Source organism: Stegodyphus dumicola, chromosome 4, assembly GCF_044657685.1.
Source record: "Stegodyphus dumicola isolate Sdum_Otavi_A_Nest chromosome 4, ASM4465768v1".
NCBI classification, from domain to species: Eukaryota; Metazoa; Arthropoda; class Arachnida; order Araneae; family Eresidae; genus Stegodyphus; species Stegodyphus dumicola.
In genome coordinates, this window is record NC_140771.1 from 59,052,318 (window position 1) to 59,074,544 (window position 22,227).

Sequence of the window (22,227 nt, forward strand, 5' to 3'; positions counted from 1 at the left end):
AATAGGGTGGCTACATGTGCGTGGCATTTCCTATCTGTAAAGTGGATGCAAACCAGTTTGCCTTAAAAATCCTCCAAAGGGCATCCATTCCTTTGGCAAATAATATGACTACCCTAAGAACAAAAGATCTGCCAGATATCTATAAATTGAAGTCACTGAAAGAGAATGATATTTAATCCAATATATATATACACCTGATGAAATTTAAACAAAAAGTAAACTACACTGATATGAAGACAAATAACAGCTTTATTTTACAGTCATTTAAAAATATCAGGGAAAATTATACACATTAAAGAAACTGCATTTGTTTACTTGAAATGCTCTTTTTAGTTCATATTTTAAATGCAATTGAGATCACCACATAGAAGTTAAATAATTATTAATCACCGTCGACCATAGTAGAGATCAAAAACTATTTGCTTTATCCAATGGAAAAATTAGATTTTTTTTTAAAAAAAATTAATAAATGTGTAGTTTTTAGATTTTGAAATCTACATAAAATAATTTTATAGAGATTCTAAAAAACCATTTAGAACTTAAGAATATATACTTTGTTATGAATATTGAAAAACTGTTTGTGATTATTTGCTAAACTAGTATAAAACTGTACAATGCAATGGAGCCTAATATTATTGAGACATAACAATTGACATTAAGAGCAAAAACTAGAGACATTGCTCTTATGGCTTTTGGCACTGTCTCTCCTTTAAAACAAATATCAAGGCTCAAAGATATCACAAAATGTCTTCTCAGTACTATGCAGGACAGGCACACAAGGTAAGGCAATGATGAAGTTTGCATCATATGAACAAGATGACCTGAGCTAGGACACAAATGTAACATACTTTACATTAATGAAGTTAGCTGCATGCTCACAGGAATCCCAAAGCACAGGGATTTCCCACATCCACTGACCTCAGAACTGGAGGACGGAGTTGACTTGTTTGTTAAGGCAAAACAAGGCATGTATGTGCTACCATATGTACAAAGGCTAAAATCAGCACCAATCAGCCATATAAGAGAAGTCTTTGAATAAGCACTGCTCTTCTTTTGTAAGTGGACGTGGATCTTTTGGAGGTGTAAGAATAGGTTGTTCAGATGTGAACTCCTCATCAAAATTACTAACATCTTCAGGACTTTTCTAAAAAAATGTGGAAACAGCTAATTAAGATAAAAAAAGTAATCAAAAAATCAATAAGAATTCAATTTAAGCTATACAGTCAAAAGTCGTTAATCCGGACTCGTCGGGACTTCGGCGATTCCGGATTATAGATCATCAGTTTAAATCTGGTAAGATGGCATGCAGAAATTACAAAATTAAAAATATGAAACCGTAATTTATGAAATAAAGAATAATTATGATCTAAAGGGTATCAAAATTTACAAAAAGAAAAAGTTTAATATTTATTTGTTTACTTTATTAAACATTTCTTTCAATGTAAGTTGCTTCGTTTCATGTGATAATACTTTCTCTTTAATTCTATTAAACAGACATAATTTCTTGTTTAGTTACAAAGTTCCACTGTTCAAGTCCTATGATTGCTGTGTTGAGAATACCGACTAATTTGTCAATCGAAATGTTTTCATTTTCAATAACCTGTGGGTCACTTTCTTCACTATCGGAATCGAATTATAATGACGAGGAACTTGATTTAAATCATATCAAAGACGGAGTACATCGAGATGAAATACTACACTTAGTAAGGAATTATAAGCCAAATAAAATAAAAACATCTGCCCTGAAGATAAGGATAGTGCTGACAGATCAACTTCCAATCTGCAGCCTGAAATTGATAAATAGATTTCGGATTTCAAAACATACTTTCGCTTTGTAGATACAAATTACATATTAGTAAATATATATCGAAAATTCTATTTGACATAATCGAAAGTTTAAGCTTACTTTTATGAAATTGCTCTAACAGTCCGCAAAAAATAATAAGCCAGATCCAATTCGAAGATTAAGGAACAACGCAATCTGCAACATTAACTGAATTAAATAATTTTTGCTTAGATTATACCGTCCGTTACACATTAAACGCGCATGCGCAAAAACATATTCGCAGCCGTAAAGGTCTTACGCGTACTCGTAAACGCCTGTGCGCATGCGTGAACGCGACGCATGCGCAGAAAGTTTGTAGCTTTGAGGTCCGGATTATAGATCATTCCGGATTATGGGTGTCCGAATTAACGACTTTTGACTGTATATACTAAAAACCCTTCTTGAGGTAATAAAAAGTAATTAATTCAATAATAATAATATTGCACTTTGATATGTAATATTGATATGTAAATATTTCTATGATGATATATGAAATTCATACAAAAATCTAAACATTATGACATATAAAAACATTGCAATATACACACATATATATACCACAACTGCCAACCTTAAAACATGAAAAACCTAAAGGAAGGTTCACCGACCAAAAAACAGAAGTTTCCAGAAGGTTTTCATGCTGTGCAGCAGCTGTAATCTTCATCATTTCCATTACAAAGTTGGTCAAATAATCTGATATGCAATGTATTGCTTCTAATCTTATTGACTGCTCTAATATTGCGATGAAGCAACAAAAAACAGGCATTCATTTACAAATATTACAACCAAATGCTAATGATAAATAACACAATGTACAGGGAGTACATTTCGTATTGCTTATTTCAAATGTGCTATGACACCCATAGGATGCCCTATCATTGTTGGAGCTACATCAGTAGCAGATGACAAAATATTACAAACAGAAATTTCTTTCTCTAGAAATAATGTATTCATGGTACTAAATATCGATTCTCCCTTTGTACTGGTTTTCCAAATTTTTAGCAAATAATAACTATTGACAATTTTTTTTCTTTTTTTATGAATCAAACATATCATAAGAGTAGTGCTTCATTATTTGGTAGATTGATTCATCCATCTAAATCTGCAAGTCTATGCAATCGCATAATGATATTTCAGTGTCTTTAGCCATTTCATCTATTCTTCTTTGCATCAAATTATTAATCAGACAAATTTTTCTGATAATACTTGACAGTGTCTTCAGATGAAAAACAGTTTTTGTTACTTTTCTTTGACTATCAGCAAGATTAATTCCTCTTCAACTGCATGTGGTTTTCTTGCTTTTAAAATTAACAACCAAATACTATATGAGGTTCAGAGTCCATCATCTTGTTTAGATGACGACACAAAAACATTTGGTAGAGTTGGCTCTTTTAAATATTTCTTTTTTCAGTCCTTGAAAATAGGATAATTCTTTGTCCTTTTATTAGCATGTCTTTCATTGAAATGCTCTTGTAGACTAGAAAGCTTCTGGCCTTATTTTGGGAAAATAAACACATAGGTAATGATAGGTTTGTACGTGAGTGCATAAACCTATATTTCAAATACTAGATTTTGGAATGCAAAATTTGCATGGTTTAAACAAATTAACTTTTCAAAAAATATATACATAGCTATAAAAATAATGGCTATAATAATTTCTATCAGTTTCATTCACGAATATAAATTACAGGGAAAGTAAACAAAAATTATACATGTGTTTGCTTGTTTATGATGCTGTTACACTTGCTCTGTAAATAAGTCATTACAAGCTTCTATACTTTTACTAAAATATGTGACTGCATAAATCACGCTTTTGTTTACCAACTTGTAAAGCCTCGTCACTGAATTAGGTACATGTATATCTAATGCTAATTAAAAATTTTTAATGCCTATTTATGTGATAACAATTAGGTAACAATTTTAGCTAGTTACATAAAATATTTGTTCATCAAAACAGTAGGTATTTTCAAAGTATTTTATTAATATTAATTCCTAAATAGGTAGTAAGCCACGGCTGCTCCTCTCAACTGTCTGAACATATCCCATTTCCCTTTGAGCCTGCTACCGAACCCATGGAAGGCTTCAGGGTTCACTGAGGGGTGCAGTACCAACCCCAATGGGAACGTATGATATACACTGTAAGAGCCACAATAATTTCTCTATGTTTTTTTCTTGTCTGGCCAGAAGTATTTTGGATTAGAGGCCAAAAGTATTTTGGATTAGAGTATTTTGGATAGGACTATTATCATGGTCTGAAATGACATCAAACAAGATAAAAGCGTTTAGAGATCATGACATGTGACATGATTATTCATTAGCTGTCTAATACACATGCATTAGACAGCTAATGAATAAGATGGCAGGGCTTAGTGATTTCGAACATTGTACATCAATGGATATCATTTACGCAACATATCAGTTCATGAATTATCTGCCCTATTATAGGTGCTTAAATCAACTTAAGTGATGATGCTGAAAAATATAAATGTCTGAAATGTGAAAGGGCAGGAAAATAAAATGGTAGGCCATATAAACTTAATGATCACAGCAGCTGAGCTCTGAAAGGGTTGTTAACAAAACAAATCATACATCCTCAGTACAACACTCATTCATGAGTTTCAAAGTGCCTCTGGTGCTGTTGCTGGCACCATGATTATTTGCAGAAAAATAAAAAATATAGGCTTACATAGCCATGCAGCTGCTCATAAATCCAGCATAAACACAGTCACTGTCAAACACTGGCTGCAGAAAAGCAAAACCAATTGTGATTGGATTGTAGAGTGATAAATCTTGCTATAAGATTAGGTGGTATAATGGAAGCACCTCTTTGGTTGATGCCAGTTTGGCGACAAACACAACATGATTAGGGCTGTTCTTTATGGCCTGACCTGAATCTCTTTAGTTCCTGTGCCTGGAAAAATGAATGCCGAGATGTATAGTGATAGTTTTTACAACTCTTAACTTCAACACTCTAGCATCAATCAGTTCTAGGAAAAACCATACCTATATCAATAGGATAAATGCTCTGTCTACACATAAGATTATGCTTCTGTGATTTGAAGAGCTAGGTGTTGAAAAACTGAACTGGTTTCACAGAACCCAATCTCAATCCCACAGAAAAATTTTGGGAAGAACTAGAATGTAGATTATATACCTGCCTAAACCTTTTCTCTTCCTCTTCAGAGACATTCATTTTCATATGCAAATATAAAGCGGTTCCTGCAGATATATATGCAGGAAGTCTTCCTGCATGAGTGCAGGCAATGACTGATGTCAAACAGCGGACTGACATCCTATTAATATATACCACATGAGTTCTCCGATTCTGCTGTATCTGGGATCTTTTGGCCAAATACTGTATCATAAAAACATTTTTTTAACATCTAATAATACCTAAATAAAGTTATTAATGAAGAAATAAATTCTAAGATCTAAATAAAGTGAATTTCTGCCGTTTATAAATATACAACTTATACAGAAAATATAAAACAACCACTTTATAGACATACTAAAAGTATAATTAATTAATAAAAAAACAAGCAATTTCTATATTACAATTATTTTATTTGAACTACTTAACACATAATATAGAGATGAATATAGTATGTCTCAGAAACTTACCACAACAGGTATAAATGGTGGTTTCACTTTTCGCATTAAAAGATCATCCCATCTAATATTCTAAAAAAGTTAATCAATGAATTAAAAAAACATAATATCTAACAAAAGGATCAAATTATATTGCTGAAATACAGCTGTTCGTGATTTTAATACAGTATCTCTTGGTTCAGAAGTTTGATATTTTTTCGCAATCAAATTTACATTTTTCTAATGCCTCTACAAATCTGTATGGGGAAGGGAGCAATATTTAATTTTTAGTCACCAGTCCACAACTAGGCACTTTAAAAAAGAGATAACACTGGTAGTCTAATAAATGGAATAAAGAGGATCATAGAAATGAAAAGTTTAACATAAGCATGACACAGAAACTTAAAAAAAAAAAAAAAAAAAAAAAAAAAAAAAAAAAAAAAAAAATTTTGTAACAAGAATAATCAAGCCACAGAACTAAAAACATTTCCTTGAAGATATCTTATTAGCTATTTTTATGTTAATATTACTATGTATTCTTATTACAATATAGGTTTCTTTTAAATATTGTAAAAGTTACTGGTAATTTATACATGAATACATTTTACCTGGTCCATTCTTACCAAACTGCTTTCGATGGAAATTAAATTATTCACATACTTTACCCCTCTTAATTTTGGTATGATAATATTAATTAAAAAAAAAGGCGGCAATACAGGAGTAAATATAACATTTATTTTTTAAATGGAGCGACTAAATTTGGCTGTTTTTTTAACTATCTCGTTCTTTCCATTTTTATTGCATGTTCAATTAGGGATATTTTATTGTGTGCTTGATTATGCTTGATATGTGATAAAATATTCATACTTTAATCTATCCTTATAAGGATACAATCTTCAAACCATAAACCACAAAAGAAGTTTTTCAATCTTGAAAGAGTATTAATATTTAAACCAGTGAAGTAATAGAATCATTTTCCTTTTATGTAGTCTTAATTATTTTTATTTATGTTTAAAACAGTGAAGTAATGGAATCATTTTCTTTTTATGTAGTCTTAATTATTTTTATTTACATCAAAGAAGAGATAAGTATACACTAAAATAAATATCAACCTTTAATAAGATTATTAATATATTTAGCTACATAAATATAAGCTGATATTGCAACTTCTATCAGCAAACTTTGTCAGTTTATCAGTAATCTAAAACATTTTTGCTGGATTCAAACAAACCATGCTTCACAGTATCTTAAATCCATGTTAAACATTAAAATAATTTATCAGAGAATAAACAGAAGTTTTAAAAGTTATATAAAGGCAGACTGGGTTACAGTTTCATTTTAGCAGATTGTTTGATTTCTTGGCATATAGCATTATTAAGCATAAAATATCGTATTTGACGGCATATAAGACACACATTTTTTTTTCTCCTAAATTTGGTCTCAAAAAAGTTACCTGCCTCTTAAACGTGAAGGACGGAGGTTAACTTTCAACACTGAATGCTATTTTTAGCCCGGATAAAGTTCTAGACACACATAACTTTTTCTACATCTGCCATAATTACTTTGCGCATGCATGAAATATCTGTTGCCAAAAAGTACCAATACTCGAAACTGATGTCGAAGTTCAAACAGGTTCAACGATCACATTACATCTATGGAGCCTTTCCTTCTTTACATAGACTTTCTATGACTCAGCTGGTACACGTGTAGGTATCGGTATTACTCTGTATAAACGTGTTGGTATTGGTGCTTAAAACTATTTGTTTAAAAGAAATACCCTGGAAAAAATGACTACAGGAAACAAGAGATTAAGCTATACAATTCAGTATAAACTAGGAGTGTTAAACTACTCCAAAGTGCATGGAAACAGAGCAGCAGCAAGGCATTTCGGTCCACCACATACCGAAAAAATTATACGTTCTTGGCGACTGCAGGAAGATCAACTGAAGACTGCTAAAAAACAAAAACATAACCTTCGATGCCCAGCTCCATCTTGGCCTGAATTTGAAAATGCCGTAAAAATGTGGGTAATAGATAAGAGGAAATCTGGGACAAGTGTTTCAACCAAAATGCTAATCAATGAGGCCAAAGGATTTGCAGAAAAACATGGGAATCAGAACTTTTCAGGGTCTGAGGGTTGGTGCTACAGGTTCATGAAAAGGCACAGCTTATCAATGCGCACAAAACAACTATTTCACAGAAAATGCCAGCAGATTATGAAGAAAAAATACTAGCATTTCATAGGTTTCTTTCATAGGTAAGAAAACTTCTTTTGAGCTCGGTCAAATAGGAAATATGAATGAAATTCCACTCACATTTGATTTACCATCCAACAAGACTGTGAGTATTAAAGGTTCTAAATCAATAACCATAAAAACCACAGGTCATGAAAAAACCCGATATACGGTAGTTCTAACATGTTGTGCTAATGGCACAAAACTACCGCCATTTTTCATATTCAAAAGAAAAACACATCCAAAAGAAAAACTTCCAACAGGTGTAATTGTTGATGTTCATCCGAAAGGCCGGATGGACGAAGCTGGAATGAAACTGTGGTTACATTTCAGCTTCGTCCATCCAGCCTTTCGGATGAACCAGTCTTTCGGATTATATGGGCGAGGTGACCTGGTAGACTCTTAAGAAAACCCTCTCTTTTGGTTTTGGATCAGTTTAGCCATAGAGAACCATGAAGAAACCATAAAGAATAAAGCGAGAGAATTAAAAACCCAGATAGCTATCATTCCTGGTGGACTGACTAGCCAATTGCAGTCTTTAGATGTATTGGTGAATAAGCCATTTAAGGAAAAAGTGCGAGAACGATTGAACAAGTAGATAGGAGAGCCACATCACACCCTCACACCCTCAGGTAGAATGAAGCGACCCTCTATTTCACAAGTGTGCAAGTGAGTAAAAAGATCTTGGGAGGATGTAAAGACTGAAGTAATTGTTAAGTCCTTTAAGAAGTGCGGAATCAGTAATGCTCTTAACAGAACAGAAGACGACGCATTATTCGAAGAAGGTGATACTAGCGATGACGGAAACAGTAGTGATGACGATATTCTCGTTTTCGATGATGATGATAGTGAAAAGGATTCTTATGGTTTTGAAAGTGATTAAAGTCTAATTTCATGATAGGCAACGTTTTTCTTGAATCTGTGTTTTTTGTTGTTTCTGCTTTATTTTGTATTATGTTTGATTGCTTGCTGTTCATTCATTTATTCATTATTGAAATTTTCATATCATGTTCAAAATAGCTTGCCGTTTGTTAATTTTCCTTAATAAAAATATGTTCGGTAATTGCATTCAATGATTGTTTATTTGGCTTTCACGAAACGGGAGAACTAAAAGAAACCACATTTTAAGTTATTGTGGTACTGCGCTATCGTGTGGACTATTGAAACTTTTTTCCCTTGTGTGTGGCCTTCTAAATAAGGGTGTGTCTTATATACCGTCAAATACGGTATACTATGCATTGCTAAGCTGGACTAAACATGAAAGGTGAATATATAGAAGAGATGGCCAAATTTCATATCAGTAGGACCTGCATGTTGGAATTCAGGAAAGTTCTAGAGCAACTAGATTTTCATTTTAAAATTAATATTTTTGTTAAAGATTTGAAATGGGGGAAAAAAAGCCTGCAGTACATTAATAAGAAATTCATAATTTTAAGAAAAGAATGTGTTTATATATAGAAATGTTATTCTTACTTCTCTATCCTTAAGAAAATATTTTCTTATAAGGTACTCATGTGAGACTATTTTAAAATGCTTAAAAAAAAAAAAAAAAAAAAAAAAAAAAAAACCTTTTCTTTTAATCCTTTTTTCTTTTTATATAACTGTTGAATGGTTTAAGTAGATGCAAGCTGAAATTATAAGATCTAATGGCCTTTATGAGAACAAAAACGTAAATAATTTAGCTTTCCGCCCACGCAATTAATACAATAACCATCATATCGAGATCTAATTTAATCTTACATAATTAAATTAATTCCTTAGACGTGAACTGAATTTTATCACTTACATTTTTCTTGGAATGGCACATTTGAATCCTGAGATTATGTTAAGTGATTTAAGACAAAGTAACTCGATGGATGGCTTCGTAGAGGACTTCTTAAGAACAACCGAGTCGTATCTGTTGACTTACTGTTCAGTTGTTTTCCTCATGCAAAATTAGTTCAGAGGTCAATTGGACAATTGGTCGATGTTGCATATATAGGGGGAGATCATGAAAGTGAAGGAGTTCACTTTTGTTGCTTTTATTGTAAAGGCTATTGTTACAGCCTAGTTTATTAGCTCAGAAGGCTATTAATTTCATTTTGGCATTTTGCATTGAAAACTTTAAATGTTGGTTTACTTTTCAAATTGTTGCCACGAAATATTATCGTCCTGTTTTATATTTAAAGAAATTAAATAATGAAGAATCTGCATAAATGTACGTATGTTTCTCGCATGGTGATAAAACAACGTAATTAGAGCTATCAAATTTTGAATAATGTAATCTTCCACTGAATATGGGCATTTGGAAGCCCTAACTTGGACTCTGAAACTTGTTTTAGTATCGATTTCATATTTTGTAACACTTTAACGAATTTTTTATTAACAAACTCAACAATTTCAAAACAAGCAATGGCAATACTATCCCAGGGGGGTGCTATCTCCAGCATATGAAACTGGGTATCGGAAATTCTAAAGACATGCTCATTTTAAAATTATTTTGCGATGTTGCAGCTGAATTTAATTTTATGATTTAAGTGCAAAGACGGAAAATTTTCAGATTTTCTTTTATGCAAAAAAACTCTTTTTCCCCCCCTTTTTACTTTTATTCAAAGTTATGAAATAAAGATTGTTTTTTTTTTTTATATTAGTCCCAGCATTTATTTAAGCAAAGCAAAATATGCCTGCAGTACTAAGCAAAGTACTCCTCCAATTGCAACAGGTTATGAGCTCACCTCAGCTTAGCTTTGAAGGAATTAAGCGAAGAGGGCCGTTATCTGCAAAAGGAAATTGAAGTGTCTAGATATTGGTTTAAGTGGTTGTGGTTACACGTGGCTAAAGATGTCATTACTACCAGAAGGGTTTAAATAATTGAACCACGAGAACTGGGACCGGTGGATAGTCAATATGGGCTCACCTCAGCTTAGCTTTGAAGGAATTAAGCAAAGAGGGCTGTTATCTGCGAAAAGAAGTTGAAGTGTCTAGATGGCGGTTTAAGCGTTTGTGCTTACACGTGGCTAAAGATGTCATTGCTACCAGAAGGGTTTGAATTAATCAACCACAAGAACTGGGACAGGTGAATAGTCAATATCAAGATGCTGTTGCTAGACAGAAATTGTTGGAGCTTCATAGTAGGTAAAGAAAAATTGTACAAAAGTGCAACAAGGCGTGACAAGCAGGATTTCACTTTGAGAGAAAACAGAGCCTCCACTACATTATTTTATGGAATTAAAACTGAGTTCAGGCCATTGATACAAGAATGTTCAAGTGGTAAAGAAGCATGGGAGGTTCTACAGAAGCAATTTGAATTTTTCAACATTAGATATGCACCTGATGAAAAAATCGGGCTATTGATCGCGAGGATAAAAATGACCACAAAGAAGCTGGCCAAAACTTAGCAGATCTTTTTAAAGGGTTTCAAGCAATTCGGGGTTACCCCAGGAATACTCAGGGATTGTGCAATTGACTTATAGGTGGAAGGATGAGGATTTTACATTGGAAAAAATTGCTGAAGAACTGGTAAGGGAAGGAAGTTGACTTTGCCAGGTACAGGCAGATTTAGAAGACAGCAAGGTAAGCATATTTAATACTATTAGCACAAATGCCAGAAAAAATTGTCAAGTTGAAAGTAAAACTAAATCTTAAAAAAAGTGGGGAATACGAAAATACGACCTTGTTGTGGATGTCATAAAAGTGGACACTTATAATAGCTCAGTGTAAAGAAAATTTAAGTAAAAATCAGAAGTTTAAAGGTGGGCGATAAAAAATGAGCCGTTTAAAGACAAAGAGTTAATGTTAGTAGAAAATTATGTGCCAACTACAGATAAAGGAGGTTATGCAGATAAATTTAATTGGGTTGTAGATATGGCAGCTACAACTCATTTCTACAATAACAAGAATTTAAACTTATAATGTGAAATTTAATGAAAAAATGAACACAGAAGATAGCATCGTGGGCCAGAAATCAAAAACTAAGTTTAAAAGACTAGAAGAATCAGAGGGGTTATCAAAATCGGATAAAGAACAGGAAACTTCTACAGAAGGAACTAAGTCATTAAAACATAAATCTACTTCAAAAGAGATTTCAGACTTAAATTGGCAAAGAAAAGCGGTTAAGAGGCTAGATGGTACAGGTAAATATTACTCCATAGAAAAAACAGACACTCATTTTAGGTCTCATAACAACATTTAAAAAAATACCGTGAGGCTAGAAATATTAAATTTGAAAGAGATATATTTGACTTCAGTTGCAAAAACGAATACTCTGGAAAAGTTAATTTTGTAGAACAAGAGGGTTCTGTATCTGAAGAGGGAAATCCTGTAGAAATTATTATCCCACAAAATTTGAAAGAAGCACAGAAATCTGTAAATGCCAAAGAATGAAATACAGCAATGAGGAAAGAAATTGACATGATGAAGAAAAGGAAGGTCTGGAAATTAGTTGAGAAACCAGAAAAGAAAATTATGCTGGGAAACAAGTGGGTCTATATGCTAAAAAGAAATGAAAAGACCAAAGTAGTTAGATATAAAGTACATCTAGTGGCACATGGATTCAGACAAAAAAGGGGTGAAGATTTTGATGAGGTTTACAGTCCTGTAGTAAATTTTTCATTCAATCATAAGAATATTTTTCACAATACTAGTATGTTTGTATGGATGGACTAACTGACAATAAGATGTGAAAAATGCATATTTACATGCAAAGCTCAATAAGAAAATATTAAGCTTTGCATATAAATGACTCAGCCAGAGGGATTTATTGAAGGAAAAAATACCGTGAGTTTACTACACAGGGCCATTTATGGTCTACATGAAAGTACACACATAATACATGAAAGTAGCCATGAATGGTTTTGCGAATTTTAAAATACCTTAGACAATCTAGATTTTAAGAAAATACTATGGTGTAATTGTGTTTATAAAAGCTCTCATATAATCCTCTTATTATATGTAGATGATATTGTAATTTTTAGTAAAGCTCAACAGTGTATGGATAAAGTAATCTCACAGTTGGGTAAGCTTTTCGATCTTATAGTATTAGGCAGAACTAGAAAATTACTTGGAATCGGATTTTTAGAAAACAACGAGGGCACTTTCATACATCAGTAAAAATATATCGAAGAAATTTTTCGAAAATTTGAACATTTTCAGATACCAATAACTTTACTTCCCACAGCTAAAGGCATTATTCTTACAAAATTAGACTGTCTGTCTACAAATGTAGAAATTGCTGAAATGCAAAACCTACCTTTTAGAAATCTATTGGGATGTTTAAATTTTGTAGCTAATAGAAAAAGGTCCCAGAACCAGATTTCAACTTAATGAGATATGGAGCCCTTTATAAGTCTGTTATACTATATTTATATTATATTTAAATTTTTTGGTGGGGGCCAAAAAGTTGGCGCCTTAAGCTATAGCTTGTGTAGCTTATACGTAAATCATGCACTGCAAAGCCCGATATCGCGTATGCAGTGAAGATCTTATCGCAATTTCAGGAGAATCCTGGAATTAGGCACTGGAACGCATTGTTGAAATTGCTTTGTAATCTCAATAGTACTAAATCATATAAGTTAAACTTATTGAGGATTAAACATCTAAATGTATATTGTTATTCAGATGCTGATTTACTTATGAAAGTAACAGGGATGACCATGTGTCCATGGGTGGATTCATATAGTATTTGGATGAAGTAACAGTAATTGGGAAAACATTTAAAGTTTTGAAGTTCAGTTTTAAAAGAATGTAAACTATTTTACGATAAATCTGCAAGTGATTTTTCTAGATCACCAATAGAAAACAGTCAGACTAAGCATACTGACATACGATATCACTTTATTAGAAGACTGGCGAATGATGGGGTGTTTGACTTCGAATTCATCGCCATCAAGTTAAAAATGCGGACTTATCTACAAAAGCTGTAACTGCTATGGACTTGAAAAAGTTTTGTTTAACTGTTTACAGTATTTAAGAACAATAAGTATTGTGTCCATATTATAGAAACGAAGTATGAATTTTATTTTATTTTACTTTATTTATTAGTCCAAAGGGGCTTTGTCCCTGAAGGACTATTGTTTTCGTTTTGCGATTTTGAGTTGAATCACTATAAATGTCCGTTTCACTTTTCAAACTATTGCCACCTAATGTCCTGCATTGTATTTGAAGAAATTAAATAATGAAAAATCCACATAAATGTATTTATATTTCTCACACTGTGATAAAACAACTGTACATACAGCCATCAAATTTTGAATGACATGATCTCCCATGAATATGGGCATGTGGAAGACCAAATCTGAAATTTGGAATTTGTTTTACTATCGAGTTCATATTTTGTAAAACTTTAACGAATTTTTGATTAACAAACTCAAGGATTTCAAAGCGAGCAATGGCAACACTCTACGCGGGGGGACCTTTTTATCTCCAGCGCGCGGAACTGTGTATCGGAAATTTCAAAGATATGCTTATTTTAAAATTATTTTACGACATTGCTATTGAACTGAATTCTATGGTTTAAGTGCAAAGAACATGACATTTAATAAATAAAGGTAACACACAAAACATTAAAAAAACACCCCTTTGGACATAATTTAAAATCTGAAATCTTTCAGAATTTTTATTTACTTATTTATTTTTGTATGAGGAAAAAGGGGTCACTGTTGACTTAATGTTTGGTTGTTTGTCTCATGCAAATTTAGTTCAGAGGTCAATCAGCGATTAACTAACATGGTTACCGTTGATTGGCCGATGACGCTATATTGGTGGGTTGGTCGATGTTGCATATATATGAAAAGATAGTGAACATGAAGGAGTTCGCTAGTTTTCTTTTCTCTTTGTTACTTTTAATGTAAAGGCCATTGGTACAGTTTATTTTATTTTATTTTTATTTAAAGTTATGAAGTAAAGATTAGTTTTATTTTTATATTAATTTCCACATTTATTTAAGTAAAGCAAAGTATGCTTTGTGACTGCTCCAATGGCAACAGTATCCACATTAACACATGGTAGAAACCACGCTAGCTTCCATGCAGCTAGCCAGTTCTCCAGGATAAGAGCCCTGGTCGAAATGCCACTGCTCAGCAATTTTACAGCTAGGTCGCTGGTGGGTATTCAAATCTTCCAATTCCACAAATCTTCGAAAATATTTAAAATTCTAAATTGTAATTTTAGCCTTTTTTTTTTTTTTTTTTTTTTTGGTCATTTGAATCTTAAATGATCATTACATTTTCTAACTTGAATCATCGAAAAATTGGCAGCGGATGAAATAACTACATATTCATTTAGTTAAGGTATTTTATAACCTTCAACAGAGCCTTTTATCTTAACTCTAGAAGCATTTACTTCTTCCTTAAAAAATGCATAAAGTGGCCGAGGATTTTAGCTAAACATTTCTCTAAATATAACCAGTGTGTGCATACATATTTCAGATTTTTTCTTATTTCAGTATTATGTGGCTGTTGGAATTGTTTTGATTTTCTCTTCCTTTTTAGCAATTTTCTTAAGATAATAATAAATATCAAAAATGAGTTCAACCACACTTATTGTCAAAGAAGCTGATCCTTTTTGACTGTTAAATTTAAGAGGTCATAGGTGCATTTCTTAATTTGCAAATATGAATCGCTTTTTAAGATGCCTGCAGCATCAATTTTCAAGCCTAAAATTCCTGTTGCATTCCCATTATGTCACTAATTGCTAAGCAAGTATCCTGAAGAATTGCACTTTCTTTTAAAGTTATAAATTAGCTGTGCTATTATTAAAGCCTGTTGAATATCTTCTAAAGTGGGGAAAGAATGTAAACTACACTCAATTGGATTAAAAAAAAAATAATAAAAATAAAAACAATTGGATACAGAATCAGTTTGCATCAGTATTACTGCTTCCATCCATAGAGAGGTGGAATGGAACTGCTTTAATGCAATCAATAACTGAAAACCTATTTTTCAAACCAATTTCTTGAACCCATTTCTTCTACAGTTGCAGCTGTTTTTGCCATCAAGTATTTCTTAGCAATTTTACTGCCAGAAAACATCTTTCTAAAAATGCTGAAACATGGTCCGATGCATTCAGTGGCAAGTTGTGCTCCAGTAAAAAAGCAGAAAACAGGCATTCTGCATTAATTACATTTTGGTCCTTTAATTTCACAGAAAACTTAATTTTTTTCCCAGTACAATTCATGTTGTAGTGTACGCACATGTTTAAGAACATCAGCCCTTCTAATGTGCAAAATGAAAAAAAAGCAATGACATGACACACATTGCAAAAGTAGATTTCCTTGACAAAAGTCATCTGTGTACAATTTTTAAAAAGTACATGAGTATTTTACACTTTTTTGGAGACATAACTAAGACAAAAGATTGCAGTTTCTGAGAAGCACATGAAGCTTCTGCGTCTAACTGGCAAGACGATCGAAATAAACAATGTCGAGCTTGCTTTGTGCTTATTAGTTAATATATGCCAGATAAACCCGCAGCGGCACTTGATTCTCATTGAAGAACTGGAACTTAACATTTTTGGACACATTTCGGATTTTCATACACAAAGCAGAAAAGCACCATATCTCAGTGATGTAACAACTTCGGTTTTTTATTTTTAAATGCATCTACGGAAAAACAAGCCCTTTCAGAAGCCAAAAATCACTTTTTGGGGAAAAATAATGAAGCATTAAGCCAAACGATATAAAAATTATGACAGATTTTAAGAACAAGAAAAGTCGGGAGTAATATGTTATAAATTGGGTTGGTGGGGGTCAAAAATTGGGAGACATGACAACTCTCCTGAAGTTTTGAATATGCTTGAGAAATGAAAAACAATACATGGATTTTTCATTACGATTTGGGAGGTTTATCATCATGTGATGTTTAACTGATTGCAAGATACATATCAAAAAGAACCAATGACTATGACATTCTTGCCAACCTACATACTACTTATTTAAAATTAAAAAATAAATAAATAAATAAATAAATAAAATAAAAATAAAACAATAAATAAATCTCAAAAGTGTTGCCTTTATTTATTAAATACCATGTTTCTTACACTTAAACCATAAAATTCAATTCAACAGCAATATTGCAAAATAATTTTAAAATGAGCCTATTTTTAGAATTTCCAATACACAATCTTGCGTGCTGGAGATAAAAATCCCCCCCCCCGTGCAGTGTTGCCATTGCTCGCTTTGAAATCGTTGAGTTTGTTACTCAAAAGTACGACATCAATGATAAAACAAATTCCAAATTTAAAATTTGGGCTTCCAGATGCCCATATTCGCAGTAGGATTATATCATTCAAAACTTGATGGCTCTAGGTACCATTGTTTTATCACAATGCAAGAAACATACATACATTTATGCAGATTCTTCATTATTTAATTTCTTTAAATGTAACACAGGGTCATAATAATTGGTGGCAACAGTTTGAAAAGTGAAACAACGCAGAAAGCGAACCGATGTGCGCAAAATGCCAAAACAAAATTAGTAGCCTTCTGAGCTAACGTTCCTTTGGGCTATAAATATATATATATAAAAACAGTGTCTGGCACGGATGAAAACAACACAAGACGAAAATGTCGTGCTACAAAACATCGTGGGAGAAAAGATCGCAGTTCTGAAACATCGTGGTACAAAATATCGTCGTTGAAAATAAAGTAGTTAAAAAACTTTGCAGTTTAAAAACATCGTCGTCGAAAATATCATGGTAAAAAATAAAGTATCTACAAATCATTGCATTATGATAACATTGCAGACATGCTTTTTTCAGGCTTTAATAAATGTAAATGGATATTCCCATATTGATTTGTGAGCGCAAGATAAGAGAAAGGATAATTTTTACTTTCATACTTTTATTAACTAATAAATTTTTGCTGATAAAGTAAGAATGAAACTTAAGCATAGAAAATAAATACAAGTTATATCACTTAATACAATTTTATAACAACATAGGTAACTAACAAAAGTCATTAATAAATCATTTTTATGAAGTTTTTACTGGCAATTTTTCATGCAAAGTATAATCTAAAAAAGCTTAGAAAAAGAAAGGTAAGCAACTGCATGATCTTATCTATAAAAAAATTGCAAACTTAATTATGAGATTATTTTCTTCAATTTTGTTAACCCCTTTGCAGCAGAAAGTGTCCAGTCTAAAAAATTTCCTTCCGTACGCACAGAAAAATTTAATGAAAAAGGATTTATAGGTTACTATAGGTTACTCTGAACCTTCTTTATTTATAGTAGATGGTAACTCAACACAAACCAGTCCTTATATTTTAGCCATGTTTAGTTTTTTAAGATCCACATTTTTCAAAGAAATCTTCCAGATTTTTTTTTAGGGTATAAAAGGAATTGTTTGAAAAGAAATTTCTATGTTATTTTTTTGGCTGTATGCTAATCTCCTTATTCTATATTAGTTTTAAATTTTTACCTTGAAATCTTGCTTAAAATCAAACGGCGAACCCTAGGTGTGCCCAGACCGGTCTCACTGATAATCTATCTAGGACAAATGAGAGTCTGTATTCTTTGTTTCTCCGCATCTCATCGGTCAGTTCATTGACAACAATGCTCGTTTCAGCACTTTTTTCGAAGCTCTATTCAATCAGTGTGCCACTTTGGGCACATCCACAGAATTAAAACGATAAGTGCTATCTTCACAAAATTTTACTTGTGTACTCCTCTAGGCCTAATTAGACTGCCTACTTTTTTTTTTTTTTTTTTTTTTTTTAATCAAAACTCCGACTTTAAAAGGTAGCATGCCAGAAAGGGTTAATCTAATACTCTTATAGCAAAAATTATTTCTTGTTTTGTTTCAGTTTATTCTTAAAGTGTTATTAAAATTTTCATGCACAGAGTGCAGTCAGTTATTTGAATGTTGATTTGTTAGTTATGACAAAAGTCAGCTATATAATATTTCAGTAGAGTTTGGATTTATTAGATTGTGCCGAAGCACACTATGGCTATCTGCTTAAAGGGTAGGATTCCTTTGTGAAGTACATTCTCAGGAACTGGTTCATATGCACATTATACTTAGTGATGAGTCGGTACTACCGAACCGGGTATTTTGTAACGGGTACTTAGTTGTAACGGGTACTGAAAATCGGTACATCCAAGTACCCGTTACTTTTCGGTATTCGTTACTTCTGTATTGAAACTGGCACTTTTCGGTATTCGTTACTTCTGTACCGAAATGGGTACTTTTCGGTATTTGTTACTTCTGTACCGAAATGGGTACTTTTCGGTATTCATTACTTCTGTACCGAAACGGGTGCTTTTCGGTATTCGCTACTTTGTAACGAAAATATGCGTCTCTTCTCGGTATTTCGGTATTCGTTACTGGAGGATAGATGAGGGTTTAGCTCACTTCGGTTTTGGTACGAGGAAAGTAGTATCTGGTTGTATTTGCGAAATGGTGATATGCGCTCCTTGTGTCCATAAATGACTTTGAAATAGGGCATTGAATGGCAAACGTGAAAGGGGAGAACTTCCGTTCCGTTCGTCACGGAGACTAGAGTTTGAGGGAGTATAATTAATTGCCTTTGTGTGCGCAGGAGGACGAGTGTGAAATAGTGGAAATTTTTCGAAAGGCCATTTGTTGTGTGTGGGGGGAATAGTAGCAGTTGGAGTCACTGTCGCCGGCATTGCTCGCTTGTGATTGGAGTCGGTATAGTCAGGTGGAAAAGGGAGGGGAGTGCTAGATGATTTGCAATCCAAATTGTGCATGTTTTAATTTTTCATTGTTTGTAGGAAAAAAACTGCGTGGATCTGAAATGATTGATTTGGTAAGTTGCTGTTGTTGGATTGGTGAATGGAATCAACTACCAACTAGATTACTTCCTTTTCCTCAACATATTTTTAGCATAAATGACGAAAAATATTTTTCGTTTGCTTGCTTAATAGGGCAACGTAAATCATATGATCCTTTTTTATCCCGCTGTACCTACTTCAGAAAATGCCACAGCATCTAGTGGATCGCTAAGCCGATCAACATAAAATACAGATGCAATTTAAACTTTTCTAATGAAAGAACAAAGATAACTGACCCACTTATGATAATTCTTCCCCCTTCTAAAAACAGATTTTCATCTCTCCAAAAACTAAACCCAGGTCACGTGCCTAACGCTGGATTGTCAACGCCTGCTTTACCCCCCAGGACGTGACGATGCTCCTCCGATAAGAAGAGAGGTGAACTTTGACCTGGCAGTCCGAATCTTTTTTTTTTTTAACTCCCTCTGGAGCTTATTTGAGGGGGGGGGAACTATCGAATGGAACACCGAAAATTATACGGACATGTTTATGTAAACATACACGTCCCTCCCTTTTTTTCCTTTGCATTTTTTGCTCTTTCACGCCTGATTAATAGAATCATTAAGCGATATTGCACTTACCCTTTTCACAGCGTAGTGCTGATTTTAGAATTTGCAGCTAGAGTGAACAGCAGAAGTCGTTAATAGAATTTTTTTTATGCTTATCTGACGATGCTGATGACCATCTCCCAATTTCATCACTTTTCCCATAAGATTCATTCTTATTTCGTACTGGTGAGTATCGGTACGTTATAGAATTGCTTAGTCTCTATCAGTTTCTTACGTCTCAGGAAAAAAAAAAAAAAAAATCGAATTACAAAATGTCTAGTAAGAAAAGGAAATTCAGCTTGGTTTGGCAGCACTTTTCCTACACTAATGAAGACGAAAACGTTATGTGTGACATTTGTAAAGACCTTTTATCCATCAAAGGTAGTAGTTCAACAGGAAATTAAAAAAAACATTTGCAAAGGATCATCCTTGTATAAATCTTCACAAGAAACGCACTTTGCTGAATCAAGATGTTGATGATATTGATGCTGCTATAGCCCGTTCTGTCGTCACTAGCCCTGCAGATGGTGGGCAACCATGCACATCCCAGCAGACTACACAACTTACGGTAGACATCAGTGTTTGTGATATTGTTGGTGTATTTTCACAAAACTCCCAGTCTAGCATAATGCAGTTTGTCCAGAGAAATACGATGGATGTACATAAAAAAAAAGTAATCTATCATGCACTGATCAAAATGGCATATAAGGATTTACAACCAATAAGTATCGTACAAAACGAGGGATTCTGAGAATACTCAAAGGCTTTGAATCCAACCTATTCCTTACCTTCACGGAAAACGGTTTCTAAATCATTGCTTCCTGCTGCTTATGAAGAAAAAAAGAATAGTTTAAAAAACGTTCTTAGTGCTGTACAAAATATCTGTTTGACTGTAGACTGTTGGAGCAAAGGCTGAAAGTTACATGGCCGTGACAGGCCATTTTATTGACGAACACATGCAAAGGAAAATGGTACTGATTGACTGCTAAATTTTTGATGAACGTCATTCAGCCAAAAATATTGCAGAAAATATCATACACATTTGCCAACCATATTTTCCGATGGAAAAAGTGTCTTTAATAGTGACTGACAATGCCAAAAATATGATTAACGCTGTCGACAGCGATCCAACGTTAAAACATTTAGGATGCATTGCACACTCTCTCAATTTGGCTGTCACAAATTTTCTAAACGAGGTTGACCTTCTAACGGAAATTAGGGATATTGTGATAGTTTACAGGAGAAGTAATATCGCTGCAAAAAATCTGCGAAAATACCTGTGCTCTAGTGAGGAGAGAAAAGACTTAAAAGTCATCTTAGATGTGAAGACTCGTTGGAACAGCACGTTTTATATGGTAAAACGTTTCCTTGAACTGAAAGACGCTATTCGTTCTACAATGGGTTTGATGAACGACCCCCAGAGGCTCTTGATGTGCCGGAATGGGAAAGTGTCCAACATCTTTGTGACGTTTTGGAAGCTTTTGAAAAGGTGACTTGCGAGTTGAGTTCGGAAAAATACTTGCCAGCATCAGCGCCTGTGTTAATCGGCGGACTTCAAAAAATCTGTGAAAATCTGCTTAGTAAAAAGTGTTAATGAACAAGTACAAAATGTGGTACTAGTACTATAACGTGAATTGGGTAATAGATTTACAACTATCGATTCAAGAGAAGACATTGGCTCAAGCCGCTTTCCTTGACACCCGAATAAAAAAATTAGGGCTCAAATGTGATGTCGCCAAAATAATTGAAAGTGATATTATCTGCGAGTTATCGGTAGTTGCACAAACTACACATAATCTTGTTGAGGATGTGGAAGGGGATGATGAAGAGATAGACGAATCATGGGTTTGGTTCGAGTTTAAGAGTAAAGTTAAAGACTCTCGAACTTCATCAGCTCCCGCAGCAGATGTGGCGATCGACAAAGCTGCGACATAAGTGAAAAGATACCTGCAAGAGCCCATTCTTTCCAGGAAATCTGATCCACTGGAGTGATGGGAAAAGAGTAAAAATGTATTTCCAAATTTGTATGAATTATCACGGAAAAAATTAGGCCTTGTGGCTACTTCAGTGCCATGCGAAAGGGTGTTCTCTAAAGCTGGATTAATACTGAATAATCGGCGAAACCGTTTGAGTGGACAAAAGTTGAAACAACTAATTTTCTTACATTACAATTATAATATTTAATCATTTGTTGACCTTCTTAAAATTCCAACCTAAGTTCAGCTTAAAATGTTTTTTTCTATGTTTATTTTCGCTGCATTATT

General features: G+C 33.3%; 1 protein-coding gene across 2 annotated transcripts in view; it reads right to left on the minus strand.

Annotated features, from left to right (window-relative positions):
- Window positions 1-231: 231 nt before the first annotated feature.
- Window positions 232-22,227, minus strand: part of Pkn (serine/threonine-protein kinase N) — a 157,002-nt gene continuing 135,006 nt past the window's right edge. For both annotated transcript variants that reach the window (XM_035377398.2, XM_035377399.2), the window contains exons 20-21: window positions 5,447-5,506; window positions 232-1,144 (exon numbers count right to left, since the gene is read on the minus strand). In XM_035377398.2, the coding sequence (XP_035233289.1) occupies window positions 1,001-1,144; window positions 5,447-5,506 (204 nt within the window). In that variant the 3' untranslated portion in view covers window positions 232-1,000. The remainder of the gene's footprint in view (window positions 1,145-5,446; window positions 5,507-22,227) is intronic.